We start from the raw sequence: 16,606 nt of genomic DNA on the forward strand, positions 1-16,606 counted from the left end.
GGTTAGATCTGGTGAAAGATACAAAGAAAGGAGTTTCCTAACCCACAGTATCTTCTCGCCGCCACAATATACCGAAATTAAGCCTTCGACGGCTCATGATGCAGGCTTTTAAAGATAAAATTCAAAGTACAGCTAAATAAGGGATGGCTGTTTATAAGTTTTTGGGGAAATGTGGGAGTTCTTCGTGGCCTTCCTGTGACTTTGTCTTTGGGAAACTGTAAGAGATGATGGGGGCATGTAAAAAATTATTGAGAAAAGTTACCGGCGAGATGCAGCCAACAGTCTTCTCTCTCTCCAGGTAGTTTCCTGAGAGAAAAATATTATATCCACTCTTAGTGCAGTGAAATGGGCATTTCACTGTTTTTCTGTAAGAGACTCCTTCCTACTGGAGCTCTTAGACTAATACAGTTTTTTAAGTCTCTAGAAATATACGGAGAATTGTCTTTATAATTATCAAAGCAGGACTAGCTAATTGCGCGAGTCTGCTTAAAAACAGAGGGCAAGAGATCACCAGAGAGAAACTGGACAGTATATAACCGCTTTACAAACTTCAGCCTACCAGAAGATCATTTCACTCGTTGGCTTCGGGTTAGTACACACTTTAATTCTAGAGTTAAACTGAAAAGCAGACTTCGCGGGTCAAAAGGAGAGAGGCAGTCCGCGGAGTCAACTTCGTTTTACCTTTGCGTTTCCAACCTGATTGTCCGCTATGGCCAGAAGAGCCCCTTTCCTCCCACCCCACGTTTTTGGAGTTCTGAGGTCGGGGTGATGAGATAATGGGGTAGAAGTCAGCGAACAATTCCTCTGGGTCTAAGCACCCATTCCCGCTTCTTTCCCTAGCAAGCCCTGGGCAGCCAGTTCGGGAGTTCAGGCAGCAAAGACGCGCCAGGCCCTGCTGCGGCGTGGGACCAACCAAGCTAAACAGACTGTTTCAAGTTCCCGCTTTACCTAGAGCCCAGGAGGGACTTCGTCAACACGAAGACCTACCCACCAGCCACTCGCCACCGGCGGCAGAAAAGTGAGCCCCGCGCTCAACGCAGCCAGCTGACTGTGGGGACCCCAGGAGCGCAGGGCGGAGGAGCAGCGCGGCAGGAGGCGAGCGCGCAGGCGGAGCAGCCGGTAAGGAGCAGGGAGGGGCAGGAGGAGGAGGAAAGGAAGGCCAAAAGCCAGAGCAGCCAAGCAGCCAGGGAGCCTGAGCATCGGGGGAGAACAGCCTGAGCCCGGAGCAAGTTGCCTCGGGAGCCCTAATCCTCTCCCGCGGGCTCGCCGAGCGGTCAGTGGCACTCGGCAGTGGCAAGGCTGAAATATGATAATCAGAACAGCTGCGCCGCGCGCCCCTCAGCCAATGGGCGCGGCGCTCGCCTGACGTCCCCGCGCGCTGCGTCAGACCAATGGCGATGGAGCTGAGTTGGAGCAGAGAAGTTTGAGTAAGAGATAAGGAAGAGAGGTGCCCGAGCCGCGCCGAGTCCGCCGCCGCCGCAGCGCCTCTGCTTCGCCAACTCCGCGGGCTTAAAGTGGACTCCCGGATCTGCGAGGGCGCGGCGCAGCCGGGCAGCGGCTCTTTCAGCTTTGGCAACCCCAGGGGCCACTATTTCCCACTTAGCCACAGCTCCAGCATCCTCTCTGTGGGCTGTTCACCAACTGTACAACCACCATTTCACTGTGGACATTACTCCCTCTCACAGATATGGGAGACATGGGAGATCCACCAAAAAGTAAGAGGCTGTTTTACCTTGTGGGGCTCGGTTTGCTGTTCTTATGCGGGGGTATCTCTTAGGCACGGGTGCAAAGGGCTCTTCGGAGTTGAAGTCATTGCCTGGAGAGAAAGAAAAGGTGGCTTTTTTTCTCGTTGCCGCCTGCATGCTTGCTGTTGGTTCTGATCTTCGGGAAACTGATTGTACCTTGTGTTTGAATTCTGTGTGCCCTCCCAAAGCCTAGTCTTCTGGTGCTAAGCGATGATTTCCTCCTTTGGAATTCTGAGCTCTAGGAGAAGGTTATTATGTTGCAAAGGTCTGCCGCACATACAATATTCGGAGATACGAATTAGCATTAGACTTGCAAAAGAGAACGAGTGACAACTGTATTGATGTCTGCTATTGCTAACAATATCCAGTCCTATGTGCTGTTTAAAAGCGTGCTTCATGGAAAATATAGACATCCCTGCGTTCACTTAACGCTTCTAGTCAAAACCTTTTCTTTGACTTGACTTATCCATAATCTTTCCCAATGATTATAGCAAAGAGGTAGGAGGGGGAAAATACAAAATGAGCGGGTTTGATTGCGTGCGAGGCTTACAAATGTAGACTATTCAAATCTGCATTTTACATATATTCCACCTCCTTTTTAAAAACGAGTCAAGATTTTGATGGCACACTTCAATTACCATCCCAAAGTGCAATACTCTTAAAAAGGGGTGGGGGGGAGAAAAAACCTCCCAGAGTACGCCCTATAAGAGAACGACACTAAAAGTGTGTTTATCTCTGTAGGAAGTAAACGGTTAGTCAATCATGTATTTATTTTCATTTCAGAAAAACGTCTGATTTCCCTATGTGTTGGTTGCGGCAATCAAATTCACGATCAGTATATTCTGAGGGTTTCTCCGGATTTGGAATGGCATGCGGCATGTTTGAAATGTGCAGAGTGTAATCAGTATTTGGACGAGAGCTGTACGTGCTTTGTTAGGGATGGGAAAACCTACTGTAAAAGAGATTATATCAGGTATGCCATTATCCTTTTTTCTTAATTGTGTGAGATTTCTCTGTCTCTCCCATTTCTTATTTGTGTTATTTGGTATGGCTTTGTCTTTTGGGGAAGTTTGCCTTAATGGAGTGTAGCATGCAAAAGTTGTCCAAGTGTATTTTAAAATTTTAAGATACGCTCTTCATTTCACTTTTTAGGGGGGAAAAAGCCCTTCACAGTGGTGTCATAAATTGTGTGGTATTAAGTAAATTACTCTTGGAATTTGTGATGCTCAAATTATTTCCTCCTTTTGTCTTCCCCTTCCAAAACAAATAAAAACTTTAAAGATTGATAAGTTTGAGTTTCTAAACTTTAAAATATGGTTGATTTTCACTGTATAAAACAGTGTTATTTGTTTATTTTACTCCTGTTTTATTAGTAACTTAAAAATTCATTGGAGGTATCAGTGAAATAGATAAAAGTTTGAAGCATGTTTGGAGATGAATTTTAAAAGAGCAAATAGACATATTGCCCCTTTTACTTTTAGGGTAAGAATTCCTTCCTGGGAAATTTCAAAACCAACTGAAATATTCCTTGCAAAAACACCGGAAATTTAATCTTTTTAAATATTAACCCTTTGGTGACATTTGACTGTCTTTTCTTTCTTATCTGAGCTGATGAATTAGACAGAGCAGATCAAATTGCCCATCATCTGTCTAGGAACAATTGGTATATTTAGATAATTGAACAGCTTCCTTTCTCACATTAAAATCTAGTAAGTGATAAAATTAGTGATTTGCCCATACTGACACAACTGCAACTACATAGGAACTTTCTGAGTTTGATTTTGTTGTTGTTGTTCTTTCAGTTTACTCTACACGGGGGGTTTGCTAGTCTCAAGTTTTCTCGGAGCTGTGTAGATGTCAGAAACTTTGTTTTCTCCCTTAGGAAACCAGTACAATTTCTAAGAAAATTGTATTAGTTTTAATAACAAACAGAAGAGATTATCATTGCTATTATGTTAAGTGGTATTTTTAAAAATTCTCCAGTTGCTATTAACACATAATTAGTTTTTGTAAGTTGGAGGGTTTTGGAGCTTGAGAACTTTTGTTGAAGTTTAATTAAGATTTAATACACAACCACAATTTTCTTCTGCTCACATAGTATCCAATATTTTTTTTCTCCTTTTTAAAATTGTGAAGCAGAGAGTATAATTTTGATAGATAAAATTGAACTGTACACAAAGGGAGGTTTTTTTTAATACTTAGGGGGATAGTGGGAGGAAGTAGGGGAAGTGGGGTACAGGAAGGGGGAGGGATTTTCTAAATTGTTTGGTCATAGGCAAAGTCCTCATCCTATAAAATGGAAGATCTCACATTGGGTAGGCGGAGGGAGGAAAACTTTTGAATCTACCTCTAACCTTTGACAAATGAGCTGTTTTCTTTTTTCTTTTCCCCTTTTTTGTCTTTCTTTCTTCTTTGATTGGTATGTAAACTCAAGATTCTGGAGAGTTACTTGACACCTCCAAGAACATCTTTACTCCTATGGAGATACTGTTTTGCTCAATTGCACAGACCTGCAAGTTCCTAATTCTGGATACATACAATTGTAGAAGAACCCAATTGCTCTTTTACTTTCCTCCACTCTGTAACTCTGTGTTTGTGTGTGTGCACTTGCCCTTGGAAATACTGCAGTTGTAAAAACAAAGCAGACAGACCATTTGGATTTCAAAATTTTCAAAATCTCTCCATGCTTTGTGTGCATCCTTTTCTCTTTCTTTCACTCTCTCTGAAGGAACGGCTGGGCTTCTGTTATTCTGATAGTCACTAAGAGGGCCAGGCAGTGCAACCTTAGGTAGAATCTATAAAGATTGTCCCTTGGTAAGGAAAAGAAAGCAATGAGGAAGACCTTAGAAGTGAGTCTTTCCTTTTTTTTAAGACTGGTCATGGCTTTCAAGGAAACTGAAATAGATGTAGATGCTTCCACAACTTGAAAAAGAGAGAGCAGATGCAGATTTTTAATATAATAATAAAAGAAAGAATGGAGAGGGAACTTTTCAATAACATTGTTGTTGCCTATGAAAAAATCTTTGGTGGGATAAAGATTTGAATGTACTAGCCTTAAAAGAGGGGACCTGGAAACCCCCAGAGGTTTCATTTTGTTATTCTCTGTGTGTATTTGTATGTGTGCACATATGAAGTGCAGTGGCAATCCCATTCCCCGGTCCCCTTTTTTGTTGCAATATCAGAAATATTTCTAGCCACTAAAATTGAGAAATAAGAAAACAAAAGTGGAGGAGTATTGGTCACCAGAGCACCCCTGAATTCCTTCCCGCTAAGATCTACAAGGAGAACCTTGGGACTGGTCGCAAGCACAGCGACAAAGGTTTTGAATCCATGAATGAATTTCCCTTGTTTGGGGTGTAGTATTCTGAACTAAGAAGTACCAACTGAGATACAAAGGTTCTTGGGAAAGGAAAAAGGAGAGGAAGAAGGAGAAGGAAAGAGATGGAGGGATTGGAGAGAAAGAGGTTTCATTTCTATCCTCCCGTTTCCGTGCTTCTGTTCGGTAAACTGATTTTTCTGGGCATCTCAGGGGCTTACAGCTGGGATCACTGAAGATCTTGGGCCAGGGCAGTACCTGCCTGAAGTGACCCCCTCTCCTTGTGCTTGTCTTCTGTCCCCGGCTGGACCCCTACGCAGGTTGTATGGAATCAAATGCGCCAAGTGCAGCATCGGCTTCAGTAAGAATGACTTCGTGATGCGCGCCCGCTCCAAGGTGTACCACATCGAGTGTTTCCGCTGCGTGGCCTGCAGCCGCCAGCTCATCCCCGGGGACGAGTTTGCGCTGCGGGAAGATGGGCTCTTCTGCCGCGCGGACCACGATGTGGTGGAGAGAGCCAGCTTGGGTGCCGGCGACCCTCTCAGTCCCTTGCATCCAGCACGGCCGCTGCAAATGGCAGGTACTCCTCCGCCCTGAGTCAGACCCAGCTTGGGGAGGCAGAGGCACTGGACATAGCAACCCTGGTAGCCACAGGGTGATCACGACATCAGACCTGCAGTTAAATGAAGTGTTATATGTGTTCTGCTCTTGTGCAGCAAGGTTCAATGCACACACTGTCTGCCTTGACGCCGCAACCACACCTACAAGTCTGTGTGTCTATATATGGGTACACACGAACACAATACCGCTTGTGCTCACATGTATACACAAGCCCAAACAGTACTGTCAGCTTACCTTGGCTTCCAAACCATAGCTTTCTGAAAAGGGCTTCAGCTCCCCGCCAGGTATTCTCTGAGCTGCCTAATTAAAGGGGTGGAGTTCTAGGTTCCAGGAGCTTCCTTTAGCCCAATGAAGGAAGCTTAGATGGCCCTAAGTCATTTATCCTACCAAATATATTTTTTTCCTTGAGAATTACTCCCCACTCTAAAACATTTTTAGGTTTTATTTTATCATTTTGTAGGAGAATTGGCCCAGAAAAGTGAAGATCTTAATAACTGCAGGCCACTGTGCAGAGCTGTAATTTAAAACTGTCAACAAGCTAATCTGCAGTAATTGAATTTTAAAGGAAGCCTGACTCTTTAAGCCATTCATTCTATATGATTTGGTGAGAATTTCATCTTCAAGCCTGTTGCTGTAGCTCCAAATTGACCCCATAGGTGTTGGACTGACCCCAGGGGATCTTAGAAGGTGCAGAATTTCTACCATATAGATCAGAAGGCCAGTTCCCTATAAAGGAAAGTGGAAACAGAGCAAAATTGGACAGTACCAAGACTCTGGTGAGGCAGTGTTTCAGTTCTGAATAGATTTGCAACCCTTGCCCCTCCCCCACACCATGTAGTTTTAAAGTATCAGTTCCCATATACTAGAGGTGAGGAAAAGACAGCTCTTCCCTCCCATCCGCAGCTGGCCCCTTACTGGCAGCTCTTAAGAATTCTTTCTCTAGGGATTTGTGAATAGCTTGTATAAAGGCAAAGCCAAGGGTGGGAAATACAGAAGAGCCTAAAATATTGGGGGTTGGATGTGGAAGCACATCATTTCCTAGTCAGTAGTTTATCTCTAGTGGAGGCAGCTAAATAGAGTTTCAGTTTTCCTTTGCTGAGGGTCAGGCCTCCTTTCCTGCCCAACCCATGTTGATTCAGTACTAAAATGACCAGGGACTGGAGAGATGGGAGAAATATGTTTTTTTTTTTTTTTTTTTTTTAGACCATTAAAAGGACTATCCTCTGGGACTATAGTTCAAGGCTTTCTAGCAGAATTCTGGACCTTCCCTTTGCAGACATTCTAGCTGTCATTGGGATGTTCTGCATTTCCTTCCCTAGTACCCTCTTCGGCCTTTACCCAAGAGGAAACTCCCAGTATGGAGGTGGGGGTGCTTTTTGTAATCTGAGCCCATTCTGGATATGGGGAATTAGGGAGGAAGGAAGAAAAAGAACACTTAAAATATTGTCTCTGATGTGAGCTGGGGGAACCATCCTGAGCAGTCCTTTCCTTGGCTAAGGCTGTGTTGATATGAACAGGAGCAAGGGCTGTGTTCAGACCTGTATTACTCAGCATTAACCCTTGTAGATTACAGAGCAGGATCGAGATTTTATTCTGCTTTGCACATTCCTCACCACCACCTCTGCTGTCCCCAAAACTCTACTTATAGTCCTGAGAGGCCTGGTCTAACTGGCTGGTGAGCTGGTAGCCTGGACTGTGCTCATGGTGCCCCTTGCCCCGCAGCGGAGCCTATCTCTGCCCGGCAGCCGGCCCTGCGGCCCCATGTCCACAAGCAGCCAGAGAAGACCACCCGTGTGCGGACTGTGCTGAATGAGAAGCAGCTGCACACCTTGCGGACCTGCTATGCTGCCAACCCCCGGCCTGATGCACTCATGAAGGAGCAACTAGTGGAGATGACAGGCCTCAGCCCCCGCGTGATCCGAGTCTGGTTTCAAAACAAGCGGTGCAAGGATAAGAAGCGGAGCATCATGATGAAGCAGCTACAGCAGCAGCAACCCAATGACAAAACTGTGAGTGGCCCTGGGGCCCAGGCAGGGGACTCAAGTGTAAAAGGGAAGGAGGAAATGCAGAGCCTTTGTGTGTCCAGTCTGGCCTGCACCAGCTGAAGTGCAATGGGGTGGCCCTCCTATCCCCAGCCCCAACAAAGTATGGATCAAAGTGGTTGGGGGAGGCCACCCTGATGCCCACCCTGTGCTGATCTGAGCACTGGATAGGTTAGAAAGGCACTTATCAAAGTGATAGGAGCTCACATCCCTATGGGTGGGCTCAGGCTCTGAACCTTACCAGCATGTGAACCTGAAGGACTCAATTGCCCCCTCCAAGGGTAGGTGACAATGAGCATTGGGGACTGTCAATTTCTCACAATGTAACACCTTGGGTGTTAGTCTAGATCCTGGGGCTTGGGGACTAGTCATGTTGCCAGTCTCCAGGGCCTACCCCACTACTTGATGAGGCTTGCCCATGCACTTCTAGGCTGGGGAGGTCCCCCTGGGTGATCTCCTCCTCCACCCTTCACCCTTGGTGGAGCCCAGGCCTCCACAAAGGCGTCAGGCCACTGGCACTGTTATCCACTGCAGGCTTCCTGGTTAAGTTAAGCTAAAGAGTTTCTTTCTTTCCCTTTTTTTCCCCCTTTCATTTTACTGCTTGCCCTATTTTTAAATGCCATAAAACCTGCTGTCATTAAACTTGGCAGGCCAGCCGAGACTGGGCCAGGGTACTTTGTAAGTTGGTTAGTACATAATAGCACAATAGCTGCCAGATCCAAAGACATGGAAGTGGGGGCTAGCTCTGGGAGGAGAAAACCGCTTGGAGAAAGTCTGCAACTAACTAAAACTGCCCAGAAAACCACCATGTCCTGAGGCAGAAGGGGGAAATTATGGCTCGTGAAAGCCCATAGTTGGAATTGGGGATCAGCTGCAAAGGTAAGGGGAAAAATCACAGTCAAAGTAGAATTTGTTTTAAAAAGGTCTAGGTAGACCTAATATAGACTACAGAAGTAGAAAAACAAAACTGAACTCCAGCTCATATCCATAGGTGCAGTAGATTAACTGAATCAATAAAGGGCCACCATAGAGATAAGATAATACTCAGGTATATTTGCTTAGCCTGTGCAGACAATGGAAGGAGGGAGTTTGCTCATTAACATGTTGGGATGGGGGGGTTATTCACAGAATATCCAGGGGATGACAGGAACTCCCATGGTAGCTGCCAGTCCAGAGAGGCACGACGGTGGCTTACAGGCTAACCCAGTTGAGGTGCAAAGTTACCAGCCGCCTTGGAAAGTACTGAGCGACTTCGCCTTGCAGAGTGACATAGATCAGCCTGCTTTTCAGCAACTGGTAAGTGTCAGCTCACAGAAAGAGAAGGGCAAATTCCCAACAGAAAAGGGATTCTGGTTTAACTGTCATATACTGAAAGATTCTGGGGGAGGGTACTCCCTGACCCCAGGTTGGGGAGAGACTGAGGAGGCATGGTGGTAAAGAGAAGGGAGTGGGGCAAATGTGAGGAAAACAACTCTCTCTCTCTCTCTCTCTCTCTCTCTCTATGAGACTGCGAAATTTGATTTCATAGGTTGAATTTTTTTTTTTTTTATCAGACATGCTTTTTGGGATTAACTTCATGGTACCCAACTAGATGACTGTGTGAAAAGAGATGCATGAGGGCTGCAAAATTAAGCATCTTAGACTTTTAGAATTTTCAGGAACTTTAGAGATCACCTTGGCATTTGAATCATCAATCAGCATGTTTATTCTCTCTTCAACATCTAGAGAATGGGATATCCGGGGGGCCCAATTCAAAGTGATTGTAATACATATGCAATGTTATAATACATAATCAATGTTGTTATCAATAAGCAGCAGGCACCTGTCTAGGTACAATTTTCAGATTTATCAGTATAGAGATTTATTAATTAATTGAATTAGTTCAAGTAGTTAATCAACACTTTTTATTACTGTATCCCTTTCTGGGAATATTGTAATATACAATGCTATACAATGCTATATTGCATATACAAAGGACTACTTAAACATTTTTTAAGTATATAAATTCAAATGTCATATAGTCATATATTGTGGTGGCATTTATAGGAAAAGGGATATAGCTCTAACAATCAGAGTGCTTATTTAATCCTGGGAAACCCATTTTACATTAATATGTTTACACATTCAGAAAAGATAATTTTTCCCCTTTTTAACCTCCAAAAGGCCAAGATAAATATAAGTATTAATTATGTGTCCTTTGTAATATGGTATTTATATATACTTAACAATCTTTTTTTCTTTTCTTTTTACCACCAAGTACATCCCCATTCCTTTTTGTTTTTATTTTGAAACAGTCTCACTGGTGGCTGAGGGTATTGCTAAGTTACTGAGGCTAGTTTCCAACTTGTGATTCTCTTGCCTCAGCCTCCCAAGTTATTGGAATTATAGACATGTGCTACTGCATCTGGCTTATAATTTTTTTTCTTAAAGTGTCATTAACCCTATAAAATCCTGTCTTATAGAACATGAAGCTCTATCCTAAAAGCATGATCCTTCCTAGAGCAGTAAAGATAAAGCATTAGGAGAGGACAGTTTTTTCCACCCTCCTGTTTACCCAGAGGGCATTTGCTTCCCTGGTGTAAACTGTGAGTAAAGGTCCAGAGGCAAGTGGTTGGCCCCAGGCCTGTGTCTCTAAGTACTCCAAGCAAAGGGTAGGCAAATTTGAGAAGTTCATCCATTGACCTCACAATGGAAAAGTTTAACAGAGTAGGAAGGAAGGTAACTAGAAAAGAGCTTAAGTTAAAGTTATTAATCTGATAATTTGTTTGAATAAAAACCTGAATCACAAAAGAAGGTAAGGGTCAGATTCTGGACAGCCAGATGTTTGTACCTTCTGAAACTTTAGCGTCAGGTAGGATCAGTAGAGGGGAAGCTGAGGAAGGGATCAGGATGTGGTCAGCTAAGGAGATTTTCAACAGCAATGCAGTGCTTTTTCATTTAAAAGGAAAAGCCGGATATTTATAATATGAGGATGTTATTATGGATCCTATGTTATATATGGATCTCCTCTGTGAAAGAAAAGAGAGGGGGGGGAGGGAAAGAAATAGGGAGCAAAGGAGGAGGGAGGGAAAATGCAAGAGAGAGCAAGAAGCAGAGAAGCAGCGGGACAGAGGAAGAAAACTCATACTGTGAGTCCTCTAAGGAGTTAATCATTGTTCATGGAGCCTTCTCTGAATCTCCAGTCACTTGATCTGAGCGTGTGTTATGGATTTTCTAACTCAAAAAGAGAGGCTTTGATGCCTAGAGACTGAGAACTCGCCTGCTCCCAGGGCAACATGTTGCCAGCAGGATAATTTTATTTAGAGCAAGCATGGTTAGAGTTGTGATACCATTTTACAGTGGGAAACACATTTGTTCTTAAATAATTTAATGCAACATAATGTTGGGAATTGGGAATTCAGTTTGAGTTAAAACAGATCTTTAAGAAGATGGGAAAGTGAGAGGATTTCTTTTTGACTTCTCTTTGTCGTAGGCTTTCTATAAGCATGTTAAAATTATATTATGTATGTATCTACGTGTCCATCTGTTTACAAAACATTTGTACATACATACACAGTACAACGAGTTTACTTTTTGAATACAATTACAGCCTACTTTATTTATTTCTCAACCTTCCATGCAGGTCAATTTTTCAGAAGGAGGACCAGGCTCTAATTCCACTGGCAGTGAAGTAGCATCGATGTCCTCTCAACTCCCAGATACACCTAACAGCATGGTAGCCAGTCCTATTGAGGCATGAGGAACATTCATTCAGATGTATTTTTTTTTCCCTGTTGGAGAAAGTGGGAAATTATAATGTTGAACTCCGAAACTAAAGTATTTAACGACCCAGTCAATGAAAACTGAATCAAGAAACGAATGCTCCATGAAATGCACGAAGTCTGTTTTAACGACAAGGTGATATGGTAGCAACACTGTGAAGACAATCATGGGATTTTACTAGAATTAAAACAAACAAAACCTAAAACCCAACATACACTATTCAATGACCTTAGGAGTACTGAAGAAAAAAAAAAAGACGTTTTTAAAAACGTAGAGGATTTTTATTCAAGGATCTCAAAAAAAAGCATTTTAATTTCACTGCACATCTAGAAAAAAAAAAAAAGCAGAAATAGAAAATTTTCTAGTCCGTCCTAATCTGAATGGTGCTGTTTCTATATTGGTCATTGCCTTGCCAAACAAGAGCTCCAGCAAAGATCAGGAAGAGAGACTGGCCTCCTTGGCTGGAAAGAGTCCTTTCAGGAAGGTGGAGCTGCATTGGTTTGCGATGTTTTTAGTTGACTAACAAGGGGTTAATTGAAATCCTGGGTCTCTTAGCATGTCCTATAGCTGGTTTCCTTTTTACTTTTGTCCCTCTCTCCTTTTTTTTTTTTTTTTTTTTGAGATCCATCCTCTATCAAGAAGTCTGAAGCGACTTTAAAGGTTTTTAAATTCAGTTTTAAAAACCAACTTATAAAGCATTGCAACAAGGTTACCTCTATTTTGCCACAAGCGTCTCGGGATTGTGTTTGACTTGTGTCTGTCCAAGAACTTTACCCCCAAAGATGTGTATAGTTATTGGTTAAAATGACTGTTTTTTTTTCTCTCTCTGGAAATAAAGAGGAAAAAGGAAACTTTTTTTTTGTTTGCTCTTGCATTGCAAAAATTATAAAGTAATTTATTATTTATTGTCAGAAGACTTGCCACTTTTCATGTCATTTGACATTATTTTTTGTTTGCTGAAGTAAAAAAAAAGATAAAGGTTGTATCGTGGTCTTTGAATTATATGTCTAATTCTATGTGTTTTGTCTTTTTTCTTAAATATTATGTGAAATCAAAGCGCCATATGTAGAATTATATCTTCAGGACTATTTCACTAATAAACGTTTGGCATAGATAAATAAATAAATGCAATGATTCAGGGTCCCTCTTTTATATGTTTATTAGCAAGCTTTTTAAATGTCTGAAATTAAGGATTGCATGTTGGATTGGGGTAAACTGATATACAGTAGGTGTGATATTGTATTGCAAGCTGTTAAGGTTGAGTTTGCAAGTTTGGATTTCAGTAGTTGGATCAAAGTTGATTGGAAGAAGCCCTTAGCTCTCAGTGGTGATAATGTTACTAGTTTTGTGAAAATGATATGCTGTCCTCTGTTCTCCCCCTACCTTTTTTCCTCCAGTTTTTTCCCCCTTCCCTATCCCATCCATCCACCCACCCTGCAAGAGGGTCCTGCTTAAAATAGTTTTTGATTTGGAGTCACTATCTTGTTTTCTTAAAGTAAGTGATTTACACCAAAGGCTCCTGCTTAGGATTGTTGAAATGATCCATATTTCCAAATATAATCTCTTGCTAAGAGAGAGACTTTCTGCCTAGCCAGTGAGGAATGACCATTATTTACTAGTGGTGACTATCAGCAGAATCGAGAAATGCCGCTTTATTTGCGCAGAAGGAACAGGCAGAGAAAGGAAAGAGTTTTCTCAGCCCAGTCGGTGTATGCATTTTCTTACCTCACTGCCTTACCCACCCCCCATCACCCCTTCCTTCCTAACTTTAATTTCGAAAACCCTGGAAAGGGTAGCTGATGGAGAGAGAGGGTGGCCAGGGAAGAAATGCTGCAGATGTTCTGTTGGAGAACCGTCTTTTATGGAGAGGGGGGACGGGGTCGTGGGCTTTGTGGGCCCCCATGGGCCATGGTTAGGTGGTTGTGCTCTTTGGGACAGAACCCCCACTACTCCCACTGGACCTCATTTAGCAATAGTTCCTGCCCAAATTGGAATTCTCCATGCTTCTCCATTTGAGGACTTAAGAGTTAGGACGTGGGCTCCACTCTTTTCCACCTCCTTATGCCCCCCCCCCCACCCTCCGTACTACACCCCAGGGTGAGAATGATACTTTGACTCTTTGCAAAAACTAAATTCATTTGTATGCGCTAATGCAAAGCCATTTTCAGTATCTGACAACTCTTAATAAATACGAAAACTAACATACCCTAACCGTGTCTTGTGGCGCGTTGGGCTCCTGACAAGGATCAGGGCGGAGGCCAAGCTGGAGACCCAGCGAGCGCCCTGGCCCCCCAGCTCTCAAGTCGCTTTCTCCCTCTCCAAATGGGCCGCAAATCAGGAAGGGAGCCTCAATTAGGCTTTTGTTTGGCATCATTCTACATAACGGGTTAATTACAGGCTCTAACGTGGGGGCAGAGAGAAAACAAACTTTGCATTGAAAATGTTAGGGTGCATTAGACATGCCCGTTGATTACTTTGATTGTTGTGTCTAATTCTTGACAGGGGGGTAATAATTTGGCCGGCGGTAATAATGGCTTGTAGTCCTCTGTTGAGAAAAACAAGAGTTATGTCTTATCTCACAGGAATCTTCTCCGGGGAAAGCCACCCGCCCCATTCTTTCTTTTCTCTCCTGTCTCCCTTCTCTAATCTCTTGTCACCGGACTTGACTCTTTTAGCTTCCTGTTTGATGTATCTATTGGTCTGCCTTTTCGGTTTTCTTTTTTTTCTCACCGCGAAGCCGGCATGGCTAATAAGCCTGTGCAAGGATGGCAGGTACGACATAAATATCGTGGTATGCTCACAAAGATCATCCAAGCCCCGTGTGGAAACCATTGAACCTCCTTCCCTAGCCATAGCTTCTGATGGGCTCTCAGGATCTAGAAATTGGGGGGGGGGGGAGGGGACAACTTTATTCAGATTCTGAATGCAATGGAAGGATTTGAGGTACACATCTTTGTGGTCTTTTTTTTCTCCTGGCATTGATTTCTAAGATTAAAGGTATGCCCGTGCAGTGTGTGATGTTTTATATATATAGATGTCAGTCTATTCTGAAGTACACAGCTTGAATTTAAGCAAAGTAATTTAGGAGGGGTGATGAATGATTTGGTTTCACTTGCTAGATTCAAGATATTTGTTGCCTGATGACTGAGAATGGCTTGATGGGTCGATAGCATTCTAGTTCTTGTATTATTCATATGAAAGGTGTGTCTTCCTCTTCTAGACTCCTCAGCATGCACTCTAAATTGTGTAGCTGAAATGTCTTCTTGTTTGCAAATCATCTCTTGCACATATTCTCCTCTTCTCTGCACACCTCTGGAGACTGAGTTTCAAGATTTGCTCTTCTAATGAAATTCCTTCTGTTTATTATTATCTATCATCTTTTCTCCTTTATTACTCTGAATCCTTCATTCTCGACATTATGACTCATTTCCTCCAACTTCTGCAAGCTAAAATTTAATGCAGTTAAAATCATCTTGGATGCTCCCTTGGAATTAGGGTTTTATATCAGTATCTATAATCCTAAAAACAAGATATTTCCCTTTAGTTTCAGAGCAATAACATCTTCTAATTCATTCTATTGTCTCAGTTTTTCCCTTTCATTGGAGGAAACTGGTTTTTCTTACCATTAAAAAGTTCCTTTTTGGGCTGGAGTTGTGGATCAGTGGTAAAGCACTTGCCTGGTATGTGTGAGGCCCTTCAGCACTGCATATAAATAAATAAATAAATAAATAAATAAATAAATAAATAAATAAATAAATAAAAGATCCATTTGCAACTAATAATTATTTTTTAAAAAGAAAAAAGTTTTTTTTAAAGTAAAAGTCATATTTGAGAACATTTTTCTGCCCTTGAAATAACATTCTGCTTAGTTGTGATTCTGCATGGATGTGTCTACCTAGTTGACCATTGGTAACTTGTTTTTTTTTTTTTTTTTGAGTTCAAGATTAAATACATGACTTCCTGATGCTCTCCTGCTGTTTACCCTGATCAAATTGTTATACTCATCTTGCTGACCTCTTTTCTGGTCTGTTTTATTCTTTTAACTGCCAGCCAAAACACAATGTGCTTGCAAGTTACCTGAGTCATACTTTGTATTTCCTTAGCACCTTGAATTTTTAAGCCGCAAAAAAGATCTATCTCCTTGAAATGTAGCTATTTTAAATCTCATGTAGATTTATTTATGATTTCCTTTTATTCTCAGTAAAGAAGTAAAAAAGTTTACAATCTCATTCCAAACCCCACAAAGAGATGTTTGAATGACATCTAGCCACTTTGAATTTTTAATCTCATCCCTAATAAAAGCAAACTAACCAGAAAACACTTATTTTTTTGATTTGTGAAGTTCAGTTTAGTCAACTTTGGTATAGAAGATTTATAATCAAATTAGGCATTAATTTTATTAAAAACTACTTTCTCTCTGCTAGTCAACAGTTAAAGATTATATCACAACAAGGCAAGTGGAATTTTTTTTGGGGGGGGGTGCTGGAAGAAAGAGAAAAGGGATTGTTTCTGTGTCTTTATTTAAAAAGGTGTTGCTTTAGAAAATGGCTCCAAATCTTGAATTCTCATTGCGGATTTGAAATAACTTGTACAGTGTGAGTCGGTGTTTTTAAACTAAAATACAAATAGTTAATTCAAGGCTCTGGCAGCCTATTCTGTTTACTGATCTTTTCTGATTGTTGTTTTCTTGATAACCCAGCAAGCCACTGAATGGCTGTTTGAGCCCAGGCGCCACAAACATAAACTTCACAGCTTACAATGTCCCAAGCCCTGATGGAGGATCTCTCCACACCTCCCGGAGACTTCTGAAGTGTAGACAGAGAAGTTGGTTCACAGGGAGTGAAGGAGGGGGAGGGGCGGCAGGGAAGGCTGCAGAGTGCCACGAGCGCTGCTACTATCACTTCCTTTAATTTTTATGATGCTTAAGCTGTTGGGTCCACGAAGCCAGTTTCTGAGCCTTGAGGAGGCCAGTCTTTCCCCCTGACTGTACCGAAGACACCTTGATTCTATGTTGTTTTTTTTTTTTTTTAATAATCATTTTGCATATCTTTCCGCTTAATTATTCCTCTGCAAAACAAGTGGGCTCTTTAAAAAGGCAATAATGACCCTCCCCCAAAGGA

The 16,606-nt window shown here is 42.3% G+C and overlaps 1 protein-coding gene across 1 annotated transcript; it reads left to right on the forward strand.

The window, feature by feature from the left end:
* The first annotated feature begins 1,465 nt into the window (after positions 1-1,465).
* Positions 1,466-12,582, forward strand: Isl1 (ISL LIM homeobox 1). The gene is made up of 6 exons (XM_046456366.2): positions 1,466-1,715; positions 2,529-2,718; positions 5,382-5,641; positions 7,405-7,691; positions 8,853-9,020; positions 11,347-12,582. The coding sequence occupies exons 1-6, from the start codon at positions 1,688-1,690 to the stop codon at positions 11,461-11,463; spliced, it is 1,050 nt and encodes a 349-aa protein (XP_046312322.1). The 5' UTR covers positions 1,466-1,687; the 3' UTR covers positions 11,464-12,582.
* The last annotated feature ends 4,024 nt before the right edge of the window (positions 12,583-16,606 follow it).

The sequence above is a fragment of the Marmota monax genome, unplaced genomic scaffold (genome assembly GCF_021218885.2).
Source record: "Marmota monax isolate L192 unplaced genomic scaffold, Marmota_monax_Labrador192_F-V1.1 WCK01_AAM20220418_F8-fsc00037, whole genome shotgun sequence".
Classification (NCBI taxonomy): domain Eukaryota; kingdom Metazoa; phylum Chordata; class Mammalia; order Rodentia; family Sciuridae; genus Marmota; species Marmota monax.